Source organism: Anabrus simplex, chromosome 6, assembly GCF_040414725.1.
Source record: "Anabrus simplex isolate iqAnaSimp1 chromosome 6, ASM4041472v1, whole genome shotgun sequence".
Classification (NCBI taxonomy): domain Eukaryota; kingdom Metazoa; phylum Arthropoda; class Insecta; order Orthoptera; family Tettigoniidae; genus Anabrus; species Anabrus simplex.
This window is the reverse complement of record NC_090270.1, coordinates 115295944-115317841: the sequence shown is the minus strand read 5'-3', so window position 1 is coordinate 115317841 and position 21898 is coordinate 115295944. Positions and strand designations below refer to the sequence as shown.

The window sequence follows — 21898 nt, the reverse complement described above, 5'->3', positions numbered from 1 at the left end:
ATAGATAAATAAAGTATTGATTAGGTGGAAGCTTCAAAACTTCATATTTGTGAATATTAAAATAAATACGGACATGAAACTAATAGATTATGATTACACAATACTAGCCTAGTACAAAAGGATTCTTTTAAGTACAGTATTTAGAGAAAAGTAAATTTTCACTTACCAGTGCTGAAATCATAGTCTACATCACTGAGTTTGTAGAAGTCAAAGGTTTGTGGAGATTGTCCCTGTGATTCTGGCACCTCAGGTTCTGGATCTGCATCCTGGTTAGCTGCTTCAGGAACATCTCCCTCCATCAGCTCCCAGTCTTAACAAATATGGCACATTCAATGCAACTCAAGCTACTTGTATCAGAAATTTAAAGAGTGTGATAAATGGAAACAAGTAACAAAGAATGATGATGATGATGATGATGATGATGATGATGATGATGATGATGATGTTTAATGTCACTGTTCTCTTCCTGGGAACATTTCCAAGGATGATCAATTTTCTAAGTTGACTTTCCCATATTACATACCATGTCCAAAGAATTGTGTAAGTCTTTGTTTACTAAAATTTGTGATAGAAGATATTAAATATAAGGTACATGTGTTTTCAAAGGTAAGATTAAATCAGAGTGATCTTCCAGCAGAACTACAGTTTGATGGACAGTTTTTACAAGTTTACTATCTGGGCCAGACCACAGCACACTCTACTGCCCCCACTACTTGCAGACTCACTGATGTCATGAGGCCAACTAGGTGTTTCAACCAGAAGGATGAGAGTTTGATTGTTCGAAAATGTATAAACAAGATTTCTACTCTAACGCACTTAGTGCCACGAACCTGTACAGAGATTGCTTGGCCTACAGTACATGTAGAGTACATAGCACTAAGGTGAGCAACTATTAAGTAGTTATGTCAAAGTAAAATAAATGAAGTGCAAATGTTACAGTGTTACAATGTTAGATTCATTTTAGGGTTTCCATCTTCTTTATTGCAGCTCATCCTTTTGTGTAAAGAAATCGTCGCATATTTTCTTGTAGTTGGAGAGAAAAGAGATGGATGGCTTTTGTAAAAATCATTTTGGAAACCTCATTTCTACAAGCACAATCCTCCATAAGAATTCCATAGAGTTCTGCGGTTTTAAAACTTTCTGCAGTATTACTCCACTAACAGTTTGTGTTTTCTCTCACTCACAGTCTCAAAGAAATAAATGTTCATAAGCACTTAAAATAAGAGTCTTAATGACCCTGAATGTGATATTTCCCTCATTCATTTCCAAATCTGTTAGAACTGCCAATCCCTATCAGATAATATTCTGGAAGTATATAAACCTCGTACTTTATCCAGCTAAGTATGGGACACAACAGACGTGAACAGCTTCGTAGAAATTTTGATGAAAATACCATAACTACAAATGTATGGAAATGCTGAACCATCAAGTTCATCTTCATCCCCCAGAGGATCACAGAACAGCTTTGAACTGTTCAACTAGATTGTGATTGCTGTGTAATGCAGACTGTCTTTGTCGGAGCTCTCAGGTATCATTTAGTAATCCTTTATGGCATAATTACTGTTAAAGCCAGGTACATTACACCTTCATAATATTTTAACATTGAGAAATTAAAGCTGTCAAGCTCGCTCTGGCCAACGTGGCTGGATACACATAGCCTCCTGAAGTCACACCCCATCACCACCAATATTCCTGCCTTCAATAGAGTGTGCCTTCCAATCTTAACAAAACGAAGCAAGCAGTCTCATTTTAGGTTCAAAAGATGAGTGAAGAGATTGTGATATCAGTGAAAAAGGTAATGAAACAATACCATTCATTTAATATTATTGATAGCATAATATTTCTTTTGGTGAGACTTTTGCTTCAGTTATTTTAATTCATAATTCAATTAATAAGAATTTCATCTTTAATTTGTAAAACAACTACAACTTTCAAACAAAAATATAAAATTACCAATAGCTAAGATTTTATAAGTATTAACAGTACATAATGTCACACTTCCTACTGTCTTCTTTATTGTGAAATTGACTGACAATGTGTCCAAAGGATGTAAGATTGATTGATTGATTGATGTTTGTTGTTTAAAGGGGCGTAACATCGAGGTAATCGGCCCCTAATGGTATGAAATGAGAGAAATGAAATGACAACTTAAAAGTCCAAAATCCTCCACTGACCAGAATTCAAAGCGTGAGGACGAAGAACGAATGGATGGACGGATATGAATTTAAAACGATCAGTGGATCCAACCCATAGTGCCTCACATGCACAGAAGCTGGCACAAAACAATAGTATTACTGACCAAGGGACTGCTTCTATAGCACGATGCTGAATCGATTATGCTGACAGTCGAAATGGGTCCAAAATCCAGGTCATCGGCCTGTAGAACCATGCTAAGTGTAATGTTGCAGTACTAATCAAAAGTAGCGGAGACTTGCGGTATTCCACACATTATGGTACTATTCGCAGGTAGTGTAATGCGCACATGTAACACAGACCTATGGTGTTTCGCACATAGCAGCGCTATTTACAGGCAACGCAAACCTATGGTGTTCCTCACATAAGTCGACTAACCACAGGGACTCGTACTATCCCGTGGGATTCCTCACATAGTGGGAACTGAGCATTGGTAAGGCAGAACCATGGTGTCGCTAATCCCATGGTGTCGCTCATATAGGCGTACGAATCACAGGTACTGTAGGACCCATCTCCTGATTCACACACGGTTGCTACTAATCACAAACCTATTGTGTACCTAACATAGTGGTACTACGCACAAGTAAATGCGACCCATGGTGTTCCCTGCGTGATGGTATTAATTACAAGTAGTCTCATGGTTCTAATTGGATCATCCCTTGGCCGCCCCTTTTAGTCGCCTCTTACGACAGGCAAGGGATACTGTGGGTGTATTCTTCCTCTGCATCCCCACCCACAGGGGGGAAGGATGTAAGATATTGCTTACAGAGTAAATATAATACCATAGGCATATTCAGTAAATACCACACAACTGAAGGTCACAGACTGTGATTGGCTGGTTCCCACTAGACAGTATGAACAAGACAGGTCCATGGCTTAAAAATTATAATTCAGTTTACTTCTACAGTATATATATATATGAGAAAGGGCTTTCATCACTCAAATTAAAACAAAATAAAGAAATTGACTTGATCTCCAAATATTAGCTGTGCAATGGTCAACTGGCCCACCCATCTAAATTATATACCAACTAAGATGATATATTTTTGCATTTAAGGTAGAGGTGATGAAAATTATATTCTGAAAATAAATTGATATTCTTCAATGATCAAAAAACTCACATTAATATTAATATAAAATGAAGGGAATTTACAGTTTTAAAAACATGAAATATTAAAAGATTTTAAAAGATTAATAAATAACTCAAATTTTTTTTTAAATATGGTAAAAGTTTTTTGAACAAGGCAAGAGCAGGGTAGTACATAGAACATTTTAACTATAAAAGTAGTTCCCACTTGAAAAGTTTGAGAAATTATGTACTACCGCACTCTTTCAGCTACATTCTTATTTTCTGAGACTTGGAAAGATATCAGAGAGTAACATCTCTTAGAGTGGTCATTATCTAAGGCATAATATCTAAAAATATAGTCACCGTCAGGATATAAAGAATTCTAAGAAAGAAAGAAAGAAAGAAAGAAAGAAAAAAATGACTTAACTTGCAATAACATGTGGTGTATTATAAAGCAAGTAAATCTGTTAACTCTCATTCAGAGCTTCTCAAAATAGGTGAATATTTATTTCCCATGCCAGGCCAATGTACAAATGTAGAGAGAATCTTTTCACTTTCATCATCACAATAATCTAATGAAACAGATTCAAAATATGGTCTATACAGTGTCTCCTCACATTGCAGCACAATTTTAAGCACTAGTCTTGCATTGGCATTTACAAATACCTATTACACAGGCCACAAATCTTATAAAACATTCAAAATTTGCAAAAGTACTAGTAGAATGATATATTCTTACACCAGATACACTTTCCTAATGTAAATTCAATTCAGTTTAAATTGAATATGAAGGCCTAAGCTTAATGTCACTTGTGTTATCATAAAAAACTAATCCTTTTTCCATGTGTCCTCCTTTTCCCCCCCAATGCCCTCCATTCTCACAGCAAATGATGCCCTTCCATTGTTCTAGAGTCCACAGGCTATGTATTTTACACCACTGTAATTAGTGGCAAGTATTCATTTTAGTGATCCTTGATTATGTACAGCAGCTCACCCATGAAAACCAAGTGCAAACACCTCCTGAGGTACAAGTATTGGCATCATTTTCAGGTGCTGATTGAAAGTTGGTAGCCATTGTTCCTAATGAAACTTCCCAGTCTGACTTCACCACACACTGAAGGCATCGACGGTCTCGGTCTTTTAACTGTTTTGACTTCTTGTTCAAGGTGGGTCTTTTATAACTCCCTGGCATTTCCATTTCACCACTATATCACTCACTGTAGATCATGGTATCTGAAACTTGCCAGAAATCTCACAGATGGAACGAGTGAATCGGTGAGCACTGATAAACCTGCCCCTTCAGCCTCCCTGAGCTCTCATGGTTCATCCATTTTGACCGCTGCAGCTAGTAAACACTTCTACCAAGCGCTAATAACCTTATATAGGATCAAGACGACCCGAGTGATGTATGGGATCAGTCTACTGTCCTGTCAAAGGATGTTCGGTCATTAATGGCAATGCAGTATAGGGGTTTTCCATATAAAACCTGACTGTTCACACAAAGCTGAGCCAAGGCCAGCTGGCTCCCCCCTGGTCACAGCCACCCTGTACTCTGACTTCACTTCTTAAATCTGTAAATATGCATATACAGTAAAAGAAATGAAATTAAACTCTTACCTCATAGCAAATGCTGGAAATGTCATCCTTTTGCAGTTAAACAGGCACTGTACTGGGTAAATACATTTCAATTGACACTATGTAGTTCGGCTACTGTAATGTTTCTTATTGCAGTTTGTATGTTTTTGCTAAGTTCCTCCAATGTGTGTGGATTTGTTTGGTACACTTTGTCCTTTAGGATACCCCATAAATAAAAATCACTCTGTTAGATCTTGGGAACAGGAGTACCATAAGCCAGCATTAATCATTCTATCTTCAAACACTTCTGTAATTGTATCCATCGACTCCTCTGCAGTTGTATAATCTTGTTGAAACCAAGAATATGATGTTCTTCTTCCGTTAGCTGATTGAAAAATGAGGTGAGAATGGCATTTCAGCAATGCTCTCCATTTATTGTATCCTTGTAAAAATTCAGACCAATTGTGCATACTACACTAATTGCACCTCAGACTCTGATTTTCCTGTCATAAAGAGGAATTTCCTCTATACAATGCCAATTTTCAGAACACCAATATCATGCGTTGTGGGAGTTGATATGTTCAGTTAGACAAAATCATGCCTTGTCTGTAAAGAACACAAGGTGAGGATCGATTAAAACTTCAGTCATTGATGAGAGAAACCACTCGCAATAATGCACACATGCTGTGAGATCAGCTGGTTTTAAATTACGAACATATGTGCAATTGTAAGGTTTGAGTTTTACTAATTTTGTTGCTGTATATGGCGAAGTCACTGATACATCAACTTGCTGTGCTAATTTCGGTAGTGATTTTCGTGGTGAACATTGAGGTTTTGACCCAGTTTTGTCTAATTTTTTTCTGTTAACACTATACATCTTTGTGTGTGTTTCTGGTTTAGCACTGAACCAGAAGTCTCAAACTTATTCAGAAGATTGTGAATTAAAGTTCTGGAAGAAGGCAATTGCACAGCAAACCACCTGAGAAGCTCTGCATGAATGTGACAAGCCGCCTCCTCCTCCTCCTTTGTGCCTTGTGGTCCTCCCAGTACTTCTTCACATGCTCCTCGGTTCTCGGTTGAAAATATGTGTGTTGTTGGTTTGTTTCATGTGAGGGTACAGCGGAGGTTTGTATTCTTGAGTTTTGTATTCAATTTTTTCTTATTTGTGGTGTCTTCTGTTGTTAGGCCTATTTCATTCAGATCCTCTCTTACTTCTCTGATCTATTTACATCATGTTGTGGTATTTTTTGAGACAAGATTGTGTTGTACTAGTTGTTTCAGAAGTCTCGAATCCTGCATCTTTATGATATGTCCAAAGAATCCCAGTCTCCTCTTACGCATAGTATCTGTAATGGGTTCTAGCTCTTTGTTCATGACTTTGTTAGGTATTATCCGCCAGTGTCCATCTTTCTGGTATTTTTTGTTGATGAGGGTTCTTTCAATCATCCTTTCAATTTTCTAAAGTGTGTCAGTCTTTGATTGTTTATTCAGATAAAAAAGCGTTTCTGCTGCATATGAAGCTTCTGGTTTTATAACTGTGTTGCAGTGTTTTATTTTTGCATTTATTGATAAACATTATTTTTGTAGATATCCCATGGTCAGTGTTTCTAATTTCCTGTAATCCCATGATAAGAATTTTGTGTTGGTCCATTATGTCAGTGATCACTTTTAGTTTACCGGTTTGCATGAGTGAGTTTATATTGTGTGTAGAGAAGTATGTTATCTGCTTTGGTTTGATTTTTGATTTTGCCTACTGGGGTATTTCCGTGCCTCTGACTTCACAGTATCTTTTAAGTGGCAGCCCACCGTATCCGAATGCTGCCATTTCTGAACTCTTGGTTCAGCCGGTGGTGTATTCCTTAAAAGACCTTCCATGGTTGACTGTCAAGGTGTCATCTGTGTGGGACTACATCCGAATTACAACTCTGGATGTGATCCAGTGAGGTGATAATGAGGCCGCTGCTCTGGAGTACAGACGCCTTGTGCAGCCGCCCCTAACCTGGAAAACAGACGCTGCATAATGGATTCCAGTGGCATTTCCTCCACTGTGGGGACCATCACCCCACCTTTAGGGGCTCATTTGCCTGAAGCCGTTGGCCCCCTTAGGGAGTCAGGTTATTTCCCGCTGCCCAACACTCGGCATCCAATTCATATTTATAACAATATTTACTTACAAAACTGCATTGCTTTAAAAGGTAACTGTCTCCCCATCTTTGCAAACGGGCCACAGGAGTGGAAGAAGCCAGCCACTCAGCCAGCTTTGGTTCAGCCGCATGCGAATGGTCAAGTTTTATAAGGAAAACACTGCATATGTAATGATTCCAAAGTACTAACCTGCATAGCTGGCGTAGTCCACATCGGGTTGGTAGAGCTCCCAACGCCGCCTAGAGGGGGAGTCCAATCCATCACTTTCTGAGTCGCTCACCTCTCTGGGATACTCATACACACAGTGATACTTCTGTTTCTTGAAAGAAACATTTTTCTTCTGGTCCTAAAGAAAATGATAAAACATGGAGGTACACTGAGAAATATATACAACACACAAAATCATGTCATTTGGAATCATTTTGTTTTGTACTTTGAACTTATGAACTAGACAAGCAGGGAACACTAAAAAAAAAAAAAAAAAAAATACAAAAAAGGAAGTGTAAATAGAGTGAGCAGCTGTGATGAAAGTAAAGTAGGAGGAATACTTACAAGGAGGTCATCAATTTCCTACAGCAGCACAAAAAAGTTAATAAATATTACTAAACATCTAATCATACCAGCAGTGGCACAAGGAAAACAGGCATCTTTTCATTTTATCGGTCATTAAGCATGCATTTGTGATGCAAAGCCTCTTTTCTCTGCTGTTGTATGTAAGCAGTAAAAATCTCTTAAAAAATATACACATGGTTTTATGATGCATGAATTGCCTTAAAAATTTAAGTTGTAAAGAGTTACATTGTCTTGTTGGGTATGAATGCAACTACTGATCTCTAACTAGTCCAAAATTCCAGAGTAAATGAGAAAAAAAGAAAATCTGGTGCTGTATTATAAAGTTTTCCTGTGAATATACACACAATAATATGTATTTAGTGCATGTACACCAGTGCCATAAATTCTCAGTGTTAAAAACATTTTTCTTTCAATTTTTACCATAAAAATTCAGTTTTATTTACAAAGATTCAACTCTACCAAACACAAGTGGAATACCTATGTTATCAGTTTCTAAGCTCAAAGTACATACAATTTCATGATCTGGTAATCGTGGTTACAGTGTAAGAAATGGATTATTAACTGTCCCATTTGGTATAACTGTCTACTTCTTTTCTTATTAACTCTAGACCCCTTATATATTAATAGCAATCACTGAAATGATTTTCTCATTTATACCAAATCATATGTCTCTTGTCACAGGTCAGAGTAAAATGTAGCTTCCACTTAAGTCTCAGTTTGTATAGAATCTGCTGTGGTATGGTTGGTGCTGGGTAATAATGTTCGGAGCACAATTACTGCATCCGAATGTTATGAAACATACTTCTCACAGCGTCAGTCACACTGCAATAGCACTTTCTGGCTCATGAGAAAAGCTTTGGGCAACTACCTCACACCTCTCCAGCTTAGAATGTCTCATTTTGATACCACCATTGGTTTTTGTGGTTTCCGTATGCCAGCTTAACCTTTGATGGTACTATTTGAGTATCCAACCAGCTGATGACCTAACAAACACATATACAAATATAGACAGACCAAATGATAACATATCAAAGGGTATATTTAAGTTAAACCTTTTAGAATTTCTATTTGCCCTGGTTTTCTAGTTAAATTTTCAAATATGCATACATACAGTACATTATAGACTGTTATGCCTTTCAGCATTGTCTGCAAAACCAAATCCAACCCCATGGCACAACAGCCCCCAAAGGTCTATGCCCAACCAAGCGACCGCTGCTCTGCCTGAACGCCTACAGATTACGAGGTGTTGTGTGGTCAGCATGATGAATCCTCTCAGCCGTTATTCTTGGCTTTCTAGATCGGGGCCGCCATCTCACCGTCAGATAGCTCCTCAATTGTAATCACGTAGGCTGAGTGGACCTCAAAACCAGCCCTCAGGTACAGGTAAAAATCCCTGACCTGGCCGAGAATAAAACCCCGGGCCTCCCAGTAAGAGGAAGGTATGTTATCCCTACACTACAGGGCTTGCCATTCACTCTGCAAGACTCTGTGAATTTACTATAAACACCTCCACAATCATCTAATTGTAGCCAACCCTGTGCATTAGAAACTGAGTCTAACCATCATCTTCTTAGTCTCCCTCTATTTCTCTTACCCTCTGTGACTGAGTCCATTACTTTCCTAGGCAACCCACCCTCCTCCACAGAATTTTAACATACAGTAAAATGGTTTTGCACTTCATAATACTCACCTATTCTCGATCAGTAACCTTTTCACAATGTAAATAATAATGAAATTATATATGTGCGATAAAAGTGATTTGATAGAATCTGATTATTTCTTTTAGGAACAAAACATGTCATTCTGTTATTAATAAAATGTTTTCTTTTTTGTGTATTTCCTAATGTTTTGTTAATCTTGCATTAGTTATGACAAACTAAAAAACCTAAAGGTTATATGCCAAGTACCTATGGCAATACTATCCTACGACTTTCATCGTTCTTGCATCATTCGTTCTGGATGCTCAATTGTTTTATTTTTAAAGGTGAGAGTATAAGATTCTCTTGACCTGTACTTCTAAAGTACCAATCTTGTTTATAAGGAAAAGAGAAAATCAGAGTAGGACAACCTACACTCAGTGAATGAGTGAACTAGATCGTACTTCTCACATTCTTAATATTCTTAATAAACACACTAAGAGTTGAATTTTAAGGCAATTGCAAATCAATGCAGAATGGATTCTAATAAATATTTACAATTTTAATATATTTTTATCATTCCCCACTTTAAAAAAAAAAAGTCAAGCAGTAAATATACCCATTTGTTACTGAAATTAATTAATTCCCCACTGCTCCTGTATTTCCTTTTCTCATGTATATGATAGCCTGAAGCAGGAATGTTCTTTGCTGGGGATACTGAAGGATAACAGTGACATCAAACTTGATACTGGCAAACTATTACCATCAATTCCTTTGTTCCTACTAAAGAGAGCAATAAGGATTGCTTAAAAGTTTTTAAAAGTGAATTTTTATGAGAGTGTTTGCTATCCTTTACAGCACTGAAAAACCTACTATCCTGCTTCTCAAATTATTTTCACTTTATTTAGACAATGTGCAACAAGGTAGGGGTAAGCTGTCAGCCAAGTATAAACAAACCATGCCATACATTTAAATGATTAATGCACAAATGTCAAGACTGGAGATGTGTCAGTATTCTCTCCATATATATGATGCAAAATTCATTTTGCTAAAAAATATAAAATCTTGCACATCCAAAGGGGAATATTCACTTGATTGTTTTAAAAGTAGTAGTCTACAAAGGATGAAGAAGAAACTATTTACAGAACAACAATATAGAAGCAGAAATATAATTTGTTCTCATGTTTTAGAACTTAATTGAAAATAAATTTTCTATCACTAAATGGCATCTCTCATAAGTCATGCATAATTCTACACCAATAATTGAAATGGAGCTGACTTCTTCAATTAACAAGAATTCTACTTCCAGAGGTTCACTCAGCCTATGCCAAAAAAAGAATACCAGGTTAATTCCTGGGGGAGGGACAAAGACAGCCGGGCACAGAGTTAACCCTACCCCACCAAGTGCTGACGTTATGGATAGTGGAAGCATTTACCTTCTACCCCTCCAAAGGTCTTCGCAGCCTGTATGGAGATGATTTTGCTTTGCTTTCTTCAATTAGGATTAATGATGATTTTCATCTTCAACAAGCCACTACTAGAAACAGCAAGTTACTATATTTTAAACTTACTGGTAAACCAAAGAGTATCCATAGGATCTCTACTTACTTGACAGGCTATCAAATATAAAAAAAGTATTTAAAAAAGGTAACCAACCCCTGGGAGTATTAACTATGAAGAATAACCTGTCTACAAGCCATTTGCTTCAACCTCTGAATACAATGTTTTGTAGAGCAAATCAGTAGAATTAGAGAGGTCAATTCTTGTCTTGTACAGTGTGTGCAGAGTGAAAAACATTCAGAGTATATTGGTAAAGAACCAAAGGGAGAAATTTGTTGCTGTTACATCTCCCAATTGCATAATACCAGCAGCATCATGAAGCAGAATTTCACAAGCTTTATTTTTAAAATACTTGAGCAGTCAGTGAACTGTCTTACTTGGAGACTAGGATAATTGAGGAATATTATGCAACTCCATTCTAATCAAACATTATTAATGAAAGCTTGAACAGTTCACGAATCACAAGAGTTGAATTTTTAGAGTTGCTGCTGTTTGTATTATGTTGCATCCACTGAGACAGGTCTTATATGGTGATAATTTTTAAAATAAAAATAATATTAATTCTGGTTTTACACCCCAATAACTGCTTTTAAAGCTTTCTGGAGATGCTGCAATTTTGTCGAGTAGGAATTCTTTTATATGCCAGTAAATCTACTAACATGAGACTGCCGTACTTGAGCTCCTTCAAATACCACAGACTAGGACAGAACTGAACCTGTCAATTTGGTCTTAGATTTTTTTAAATTTGCTTTACGCTGCACCAACACAGATAGGTCGTATGGCGATAATGTGACAGGAAAGGCCTGAGAGTGGGAAGGAAGCGGCCGTGGCCTTAATTAAGGTACAGCCCCAGCATTTCCCTGGTGTGAAAATGGGAAACCATGGAAAACCATCTTCAGAGCTGTCGACAGTGGGGTTCGAACCTACTATCTCCTGGATGCAAGCTCACAGCTGCGCGCCCCTAACCACATGGCCAACTCGCCCGGTAAATTTGGTCTTAGGAGTCCAGCGCTCTACCATCTGAGCCACTTGGTCCAGCACACTTTCTTCCTTGCAATAAAACACTTCTTGATGTAAATGGTTATGGAACAGGTGAATTGTAGCCAGCACAATATTTTCCTCTAATTTTATATGCAAGATGTATTTCTATAAGCATTTTTTTTTGGAACAGGTTATTCTGAAACTGTTAACAGAAAAACATATTTGAAGTAAATCTTTCATTAAAAAAAAGTTCTGAAGTGTTTTGTACAAAGTGTTAAATGCTATACTTTCTCACTACTTTCAGCTGAGCAGCATTATCATGACATGAATAATAATTCATTTGGGACTGAAACAAGATGTTGTCATTAAATCAATATGTTCTTCAACAAGAGGGAGAAGAGAGGATCAAGATATTTTGGCTATAAATACTGAACAGTTACGGTATAAACAAATGGTTTTTGATGCAGTATTTTTTAAATTCATAACTTTTTAAATGCAAGTTGTATATTAATGAAATTCACATACAGGAACAAACTATTAAATGAAAAATATGACACTCATATGGCCTTTTTAATTTTAAATAATCAGTTTTTAGTAAATCTATAGAAATAATTTCATATTATTGAGCAACTAGAAGCTGTTTAAAAAAATGTATTTAACCTGTAAACATTTTAAATAATTATAGTAAAAAAATATTTTGGTTACCTCCGTTTCTAAACAAATGACAGAATGTCTCGTCTCGCACTGCAAAACACACGTAGTTTAGTGCCCACTAGACCACTATGACTTGACCTTTCCACATAACCTGTTGAGTTGAAACAGGAACTGCTCAAAAATAGGTTTGAAAATTCTTTTATTCAATAAAGCCTTGTCTTCATCATAAAGAACTGCAAAATCAATAATGCTAACTGGGGGGGTCACATCATTTAACTGCCTGACATGACTTCGACTTGTCCATGAAGACCCTCATAACTTCAAATAGCTAAGATGGAGACTTGAAATTGACAAACAATATGCTAGGAAAGGGCAGGCACTACTAAGGAGAAACAACCCTCAGCAATTGGTTTTTGAAGCGAATAATGTGTGCCACAAATGTAGAAGTGTTTGTGATTTCAGGATTTCAGGATAGGACTCTAGTTACCTAAGAGCCTGCAGACATAACTGACAGTACCCAAATAAGACGATCATACTCGGCAAGTGATAGCTTATCATGTTCTCCGTCCATGTGCTGTTGATAAGTATACAGTCTAACTGAAATCAGTTTCCTCCTTCATCCTTACGGCAGACTCAGGAATTTTATATGGACTTGTGTTTGATATACAAGGAAATAGCATTCAAACAGGGATAGTTTCTTAAGCCATTTCCTGCAACAAAACGAAAATAAATTCTATGCAATCATGCTCAGAACATAACAGAAAGCATGAACTCTTACCACTTTTTTATCTGGACTGCGTAAGGCAGAACGATTGGGAGTAGCTTCACTGTTCCATGCTGATGGAACAAACTCTGTTCCACTCCCAGAACTTGTACTGCCATCTTCATCTTCATCTTCTTCCTCTTCTTCCTCTTCAGCAATTACTTCCATAGCAAAATCTGTCAGGCCTTCATAGGGCTGCAAAGGACCATGAGATCATGACAAGAAAAAAACAATTAACATTTACAAATAATCTTTAATACAAATTCTAGCCTGAATATATGATGAATAATTGGCAAGAGTACCAACATGCAAAGAAAATATAGCACAAGCACTTTGGTTTCACATTCGTCATACAAACGTACAAATATACTAAAAATACTTTTACCAGCATTCTGTTGGAAAGGAAGCAATGGACTGGAAGTAGGTTATTCAGGGTGATAAATATGATTTATATAAAGGTCATAACCCTCAAAGTTCTGCTTTTTTTTTTTTCTTTTTCTTTTTTTCATGCACTGATTATAAACAAAATGTTCAAATATCTTCTTTAGGATGACAACAGTTTATTCATACCTTTCATTTCTAAATGTCCTGCACAAATTCTGAATGTTTTATATGTAAATTAATGTGCAGGCTGCCATTATTAAACTGAAATAATACAGAGCATTCTGCATATTCTCAACAGGTAATTTTGTTTGATAAAGTCTCAAAAATAAATCTCTTCAAAGCACATAACAGGTCTTATCCAAAGAGGCATACACAAGGAAAGGAGATATAAAATGAAGAAAAGCAAGAAAAACTAAAAACCCCTACATGCCAGTTCATACAGTCATTTAACACTCACAGCTGGAAGTCTGAGGTACTTGAATGAACTATTACGAAGTTATGACAATTAACATAACAAATATGGTTTTAAAATATATTTGTTTAGTTTCATGGTGACAGTGTTCCAGTCAACTACAACTTCCAGCAGTATACTTGATTAAAAATAAGAGATCCATACCAAAGATAACTCTTTAGAGTAGGTAAATTAAAGAAAAACACTAATTATGCAAGTTAAATAAAGCAGAATGAAGAGAGTAGTTCAACAGATAGTCACCCAAAACGTATATGATATTACATCCACCTGACCCATTACATACTGGAAGTACGGTATATTAGTGCAATAATCGAAGGTATCATTTGAATCATCATAGCAGCAAGCTTGTAATGTTAAACTAAGCCCATATTATAAGCATTAGTTTTTCACCTTAAAATTGTAGCTGAAGATATTCAGATATTCTAATCTAAGACACTGTCAGCAACAACAGACAAATAGGCTGAGCAACAGTTAGTAACTCGTGGCCATTCACAAATCTCAATGAAGCAAATTACTCATTTCAAGTCACTTTTCACCACATGCACCACATAGCACAAAGGAAAGGGGAGGGAAATATCTTTTTAGAAACATTCTGAAGGATGTTATATCTCTTATATTCCGCAACCAAAATAAAAAATTAATATGTTAGTATCAGTTAAAATAATTTTAATACAAAAAAAGAACAGGAAGTAAAGTATCAACTCATTCAGGTAAGATCTGAAACAGACAGAAAATACAAATAAATATTGATAGATATTTCAGACTAGACTTTACAATATAGAGTCTCTAATAAAGCCTTTGTATAAAATATCTAATACTTTTGTATTCTCAGTTTCTTCATATCACAGCTATTACTCATATGTGAATCTATATTTGTCACATAAGTGACACTCAAAACTTGCACACATTACATGAAGAGTTAAAAGGCTTCAAGATTGCACAAGCAGAGGCAGAATATGATCAATGTCCCACAATTGCCTAAATAAGTGACTCACCTTAGAAGTACTATTGGAAGATGAGATATCAACAGCCTTGACTGATGCTTCTCTATCCCCATCCTATGTGGTCCGCCACCCATCACAGGTACAGAGAGAGAGATAGAGAGAAAGAACAACCAAACGACGGACAGTTTTAGAAAACAAACACAAAACATCAAGAAACCCAAAACTACAAGGAAAAGGCAGAACATGTAGAATATTAAAATATTAAAAAAAAGAGATCTAAGGTTCTTGAAATCTTTTCAGATAAATTTACTATGAGGTTTTGTTTGACAAGTCACAATGTTTGGCACTATCATATTATTCTGAAGTGCTAAGAGTAATGGAAAGGAACAAAAAAAGTAACAAATTGAGTTCTATATAGAAAGACAGGAAGATGAGGAGGAACATGTAACAGGATGAAGAAAAAATGACAGGTCAGTAGCAGAAGGAGCAGAACATGACCACATAAAAGGTCAAGGACTGTCTCCATATTTTGATACACTGCTGTCTCCAAATAGATAAGTTCTCTCATCAATCCTAATTCTTTTACAGCCATTCCTTCTCAATCCCTGATGAGCTCATTTCTGATTCCCAGTTTGATAAGGAGGGTACGTTTCAACCAAGGCCAATGAGAACCACAGGCCGTGGTGCGCACTTCACGTGTCTGTGCCAGTCTGCTTAGAGAACACATGCCGAGGACCACGCTGCTATTGTCTCTCACGTTAGCCTGAGAACCATGCTACTATAGTCTTTCACGTCAGCCCGGGATGTATTCTCTAAGCAGACTGGCACAGTCATGTGACGTGCGCGCCACGACCTGTATTTCTCGTCGGCCTCTGTTTCAACACTCACTGAGGGGCCATCCTGATAGATCTTCAGTCTTGAAGTGGGAAGAGAACTTATCTTTCTCTTTTTTTGTCTCTTCCCTTCTGTGTTTCTTTGGCTTTCTTCTTATTCTGTACTTCAGGGGCTGAGAATAAATGAATATAGAAGAACTGGAATTGATGAGGGGAGAGCCTATCTGTTTGCAGATGGCAATGTATGAAAATGCAGAAACTATCCTTGTCCTTTTGTGTGTCTTCATGTTTGTCCTTATCTCCTTTTCTACTGCTACTTCTCCTGACACTGACTGTCATTTTGTTTTTGTTCTTTATCATCTTCCTGCCTTTTTATATATTACTCAAAGGGACAAGAGTGTTACACATAGTGACTTACAAACAACGCCACAAGGAAAAAATATCTGAGAAGACTGCAATGTGATTTCTATGGGCTGGAAAAAAAACATCATAGAGGATAGGTTCATTTCTATTTCCCAATACCACACAGAAAAATCAGGACTGACAATAAGAACCAGACCCAAAACAAGATTTAGTAGCAATTGATTTGAGCCTGGTAATGGGTACACCAAACCAAAACATGCAATAGAAACACTTATACTTTCCAAATACAATGTAAAAGGGAGACCTATAATTTCATAGTATAAAAATTAATTAAAATATTTTAATTTTTTAAATATGTAAAATGTTACATATTTGGATGCATAAAATGTATTGTTATCAATATGTCATAACATAAACTACTCTATCAAACACCATGACTGTCACTGAAAGCTGAAGACAAGTTCAGCAATATTTCTTAGTTGAATTTTCTGCTCACTCACAAATGGACAAATAAGGTCCTTTGTACAATATTCAAAGCAATTTACCATTCCTAGAAACTCAAAATAAAGAGGCAAAACAAACTACATTAACAGACCTCGCTTTAGTTTCATGTATAAAGGCTGAGATGAGCTCCCAGACACTTCACAATTAACACTACCAAAAGGAGATCAGCCTTCAGGCGGCAAATGAATCAATAGTTCTTGGCAGTAAATACTATTCCTTTGCCTTCAGTTATTTCAGAATATTTCTCAAAAATAACATTAGGATTTCTTAAAAGACATGCTTTATATTAATGAAATTGCCACACCATACTCAGATTAATGAAAGCATATGTTTGGTCTGTTGTGTTGCATTCTGTGAAAACCTAGGCGCTTGATAAGAATGACATCGAAAGCTTTTGAGATATGGCACTGGCATCAAATACAGAAAATAAGTTGGAGGAGGAGGATGACAATTCTTCTAGTTGACAAGGAGGTTCTTGTTCGTCATTTCTTACCTAAACTTCCAGTGTTCTTAAAAATATCAACAACGGAAACCCACTTTCATGTTTCAATTTACTATGTAACATACCACAGCAGTAATACGATAGTCATTCATCTGGCATTATCCCAGAGAGTCTGGATTTTTAGCTAACTGCCCTCCATCTGCACTAACTCATACCAGACATTTATTTGTCCTTTTTTCTTGAGGTCAAACCATAATTACAAATGACATTAAATGCATGGACTAGTAAAAAGGAAGGAAAAAACAAAACAATAGATGCATAACAATAACTTCAGAAATGTGTATGAAATACCATTGGTTAGTTGTTATCAATGGATTTACAGAACAAAAATTAAGACATTCACTTACAGCAGTTCTTGGTCATTTTTCCTATTACTGTTATTATCATAATGTTTTTGTACACTTTGAATGAGGGTACCCTCCAAATCGAGGAAGCTTAATTTATTTTTTAATAAGAAAACTATAAGAAAACTAATAAGAAAACTGTACGCTGCTTTTAAATGAATGATTTTGTAAATGTATGTTCCTTCAGTCTGAAGCAATTGGAATAGCAAAAGTACAGTTAAAGTGACATCGACAGTATCGGGGAAAACTGTAAGAAGTCCAAAAGCTATCTTTTCGAGATGAAGCGTTTTACAATATGGGACTTTGCGTTCCATTTATATTTGACTGCAATAATTATTTTTCAAATCTTGAATTGCTACGGTTTTCTCATGAGGAACATTTATGTATTTTCCATTCTAACAGCAACAGTTTCAGATATTACTCTCTGATTTAGCAATAGAACATATGTTTCTTAAAGTTTCATGTAGAAATAATCAAAGACCATTTTAAACTTACAATATTTAGACTTGTTACTCTGCTGAATGAAGGAATTACTTTTTTCTTTTTTATATTTTTCATGTAAAAACAGGAATTTGAGATTCTTTGACTTGCAGTTTTTCAGGGCACCATTGATATGTTGTAGTATAGTTGCAGTCCTCCAAAATTTTAAAATGACCACCCTAATGGTAGTGATAATATGACAAATATTCCTATCAAGCAATCATTAGTATCTAATGCTAAAATACAGGTTCAGATCACATTCAACTGACAATTCTTACCCAAACACTATTAATGTAATCATTATTATCAGAAAGAAGAGTATTAAGATAATTCTAATCAAATACATAATATTTTAAGTTACTCTGTAAGTCTATTTTTTTATCTTCAGGAATACAGATTTCAACAACATTAGGCAACTAAGTTCAGTGGGACAGCAAATTTTATCACAAGTATTTTTCTTTAAAAACAGGAACATCATCTTTACATTAACAGGTTGTAAAAAATAATCTAAAAAGAAATCTACCATATTCTTTCCTACTTTAATTCCTGTGGCAACCTAACACACACAGAATAACATTAATATGGTATCAGACACCATATACAGATAAACAAAACAAAAACAAGTTAAACAACCAAAGTAAAGAACAAAATCTTTCCTGACTGCTAATGATCATTACACAACATAGACTGGCTTCACATCATCCAGCAAGAGTTCTTTTACTTAACAGTAAATCTACTAGTTTACAGTATTGCAAATCTCACGAAGGCTTAAATCCTTGCTTGATGTCAGATCTCAACAGAAAAAAGTCACATGAATTTAGTACTGGTTAATCACACCATTCAACATGACACAAAATGATCTCATCCATTACAGTCTTGCCTCCCCTTACTGAAATCCAGGAGTTTGAATATATTTGTAAGTTATCATTTACAGTGCAGGGTCAGAAATCTGAGTTACTAATGCCAATAACTGGTTTCAGCAGCAAGGAATGGTAAATCTATTTTAGAGTATTGCACAAATTACCTTAGTGAAAGTTCAGTGAGAGTAAACTAAGCAGAACAACTACAGTCAGCTTGTCACAAGCTTGTTTCAAAACTGATGAGCCAATAAAAATAAATCACAAGTCAATTCCCAATCCATTTCTAGTTCAAGAAATCTTTCAGTATGTATCTTACCGAAGAACAGTAGTATTTATTATAATATACTTGATTACTTGGAAGTCTGATTTAATATTAAAACTTTAGAGTTAACAGGAATCTCACACAGAATCTTTTCAGAAAAAGTGTTACATGGTTCATTTTTTGGCACTGGCATAGTGAGGTATAATGAACCTTATTCTAACTTGGAAGTGGGGGAGGACGAGTCTCGAGTTTAATTCCTGGCCATATCAGGGCTGCTTCAAGGTCCGCTGGTGGTGAGACAGCAACCCTGGTCTAGAAAGTCAAGAATAATGACTGAGAGGATTCCTTCAACTGGCTACATGTCACCTTGCAATCTTCAGGCCTTTGGACCTTTGTTTAGTAGTTCAAGGCCCATCAAGGCTACAGTGCTGCCATGGGGTTTGGGTTGGATTATTTGTTTCAAATTCTGTATGGTAACCTTGACAGTCTTATAAATGAGTGAAATCTGAAATAACCAATTTTTTTACAAGTTACCATTGTTCACTTTTGAGCACAGTCATATTGCAGGGGTGAGTGGAGAAGTACGAGTTCAACGATATGGCTGGAAAGAGATATTTGTCCTGAAAGCTACAGCAGAACAGCACTTTTTCATGATGGGGAGAAAAGCTAAATCTTTGCTCAAAATCATTAATCTCATTTTTGTAATATTATTTATAGTGCTTCATGAATCATGTGTTGTGAAAAAACCTGGTTCATGGAAGAATACCTCTGTATTAAAGAAACATACATCTTCACCATATGCAAGTGTGTTGTATGGAAGATATTTTAGTCCAGTTGGTTTCGTTTAGTATGCCTTTTATGTTCTCTTAAACAGACTCCCACTATTCACCTAACACATAAATTTCTGCATTTTCTAGCAGGAAAGACATGGAAAAGATGGTGGTAGAAGGGAAGATACCAGGGAGACCTAACTACGAAGTGGGTCGATTGGATAACGACAATTGAGACAAACACTTAGCCCCCAAAACAGAGGAATTAATTTGACATGGCTAAAATCCACAACCCAGCCGAGAATCAAGCCTACGGTCCTCTAAGCCAAAGGCTGCAATGCTGATCATTCAGCCAAGAAGCTGGTAATTACAGTAATCGGTAATACTTTTAAAATGTATTATTATTTCACTTACCATATAAGAAACTCCATTTCCCTCCCTGAAAAAGATTACGGAATCTTTCATCATAGAAAAGGTACAGTTAAGTCAACATATTGTAAACATTTTGTGTGTGGTTTCTTAATATCAAAGTTAAGTTCAACCATCAATGAAAGATACACCTGTCCACCCATCAACTTGTTTCCTTACCACACAGACCTATGCTACATCAACTCTGTCTTAACTACAGCAAAGCTCTAGGGCAAAAAGAATATATAGACATATATAAATGTAAAAGATCCACAAAATACACTATTTATTCAGATAAAAATTATTACCTAACAGCAAATACTAGTATATGTTTTGTACACTTAGTGGACATCTTCAGCTAAATACCATCAGTACTAAACCATTTACACTGAATTATTAAAAGAGAATAATGGAATTAAAAACCATGGTGAAACTAGTACATTACTCATTAAAGGCTTGGTTTCTCAGAACTGATGCATGCGAGGTGCGAGGTGCGAGGGCGACGTTGCGTACTTTCATCCCAAAGATGCTGCGAGGCTCGTGGTTTCCCAGGCTGCGAAGCGGATCAGTTGCCGAGCACATGTCTCGCAGCCTGTGCGCTACTGATGGAAGAGGAAGCGGATTATGTGTCAATACTGGAGGGTTTTCTTCACCCCTATAGCAGTATCAATGGAAACTGTTGATGATCTTGTGATGTCAGCCTGTATCGTCCACAACCTTCTCCGGAATGAGCGAATTCCTTGCCCAAATTAACACTTTATTGGCTATTTGGAATTAACAGAAGAAAACATGATTCCTCTGGCAGCTGACAACGGAGGTAATTCTATACATGATGCTTTCATGATAAGAGACAGCTTCAAGAGATATTTTTGTAGCAGGGAGAGAGAATCGGTATGACAAAGAGAATATGCTAACATGGTGGAGTGAAAGTTTTTCTTCTAACAGACAAACATGGTTTACCTATACTTTACTTTTTCTGTGACCCAATTAGCATAATAACGGAATGAACATCGTTATTAAAATAAAACACGTGTTTTTATTAAATGAACAATACTGAACTCAAATTTTGTAAAATTATATATAATGGCATATTTGATATTAAAGTAACAGATTTATTGGTTGATATATCATTTCTAATCTGTTAATTATTTAATCCTTTGAAACTGAACTCATTATATTTGTTATAAGTAATATCAATAATAATAATAATAATAATAATAGAATAATGGACACCCTACCACCGATCCACAGAGGCAGCTACCACATCAATGAAAAAACAAAGAATCCCAAGAACGGAGGTTCCAAGTGACAGTAAATTAACATTAACCGTCTGGTACCTCCGTTTTTGGAATTTATATTTTTACGAACTCTTTCCTTCTCAAGACCATCATATAATACATAAAACCAGCAACATTTATTAGCTGTTCTATCCAACTTCAGTGATATCATTTTCCATAAGTTGTCTTTCACAACGTTGTTTTTGTAGCTCTTGTGTTGTAAGTTATACAACACTGGGTGTATTCGAACTTCTTTAATCAGTTCCTCGTCCACTTCGTCCGTAAAGCTCATCGTGTTGCTTAAAACAGTAAAAACAAGAACAGAAACAATGTCGCCTCGCACTG

General features: G+C 36.2%; 1 protein-coding gene across 1 annotated transcript in view; it reads right to left on the bottom strand.

Moving 5' to 3' along the window:
- Positions 1-21898, bottom strand: part of LOC136875886 (uncharacterized) — a 637093-nt gene that overhangs the window by 25104 nt on the left and 590091 nt on the right. Inside the window, exons 11-14 of the mRNA XM_067149506.2 lie at positions 15002-15064; positions 13166-13345; positions 7172-7328; positions 167-310 (exon numbers count right to left, since the gene is read on the bottom strand). Of these exons, the coding sequence (XP_067005607.2) occupies positions 167-310; positions 7172-7328; positions 13166-13345; positions 15002-15064 (544 nt within the window). The remainder of the gene's footprint in view (positions 1-166; positions 311-7171; positions 7329-13165; positions 13346-15001; positions 15065-21898) is intronic.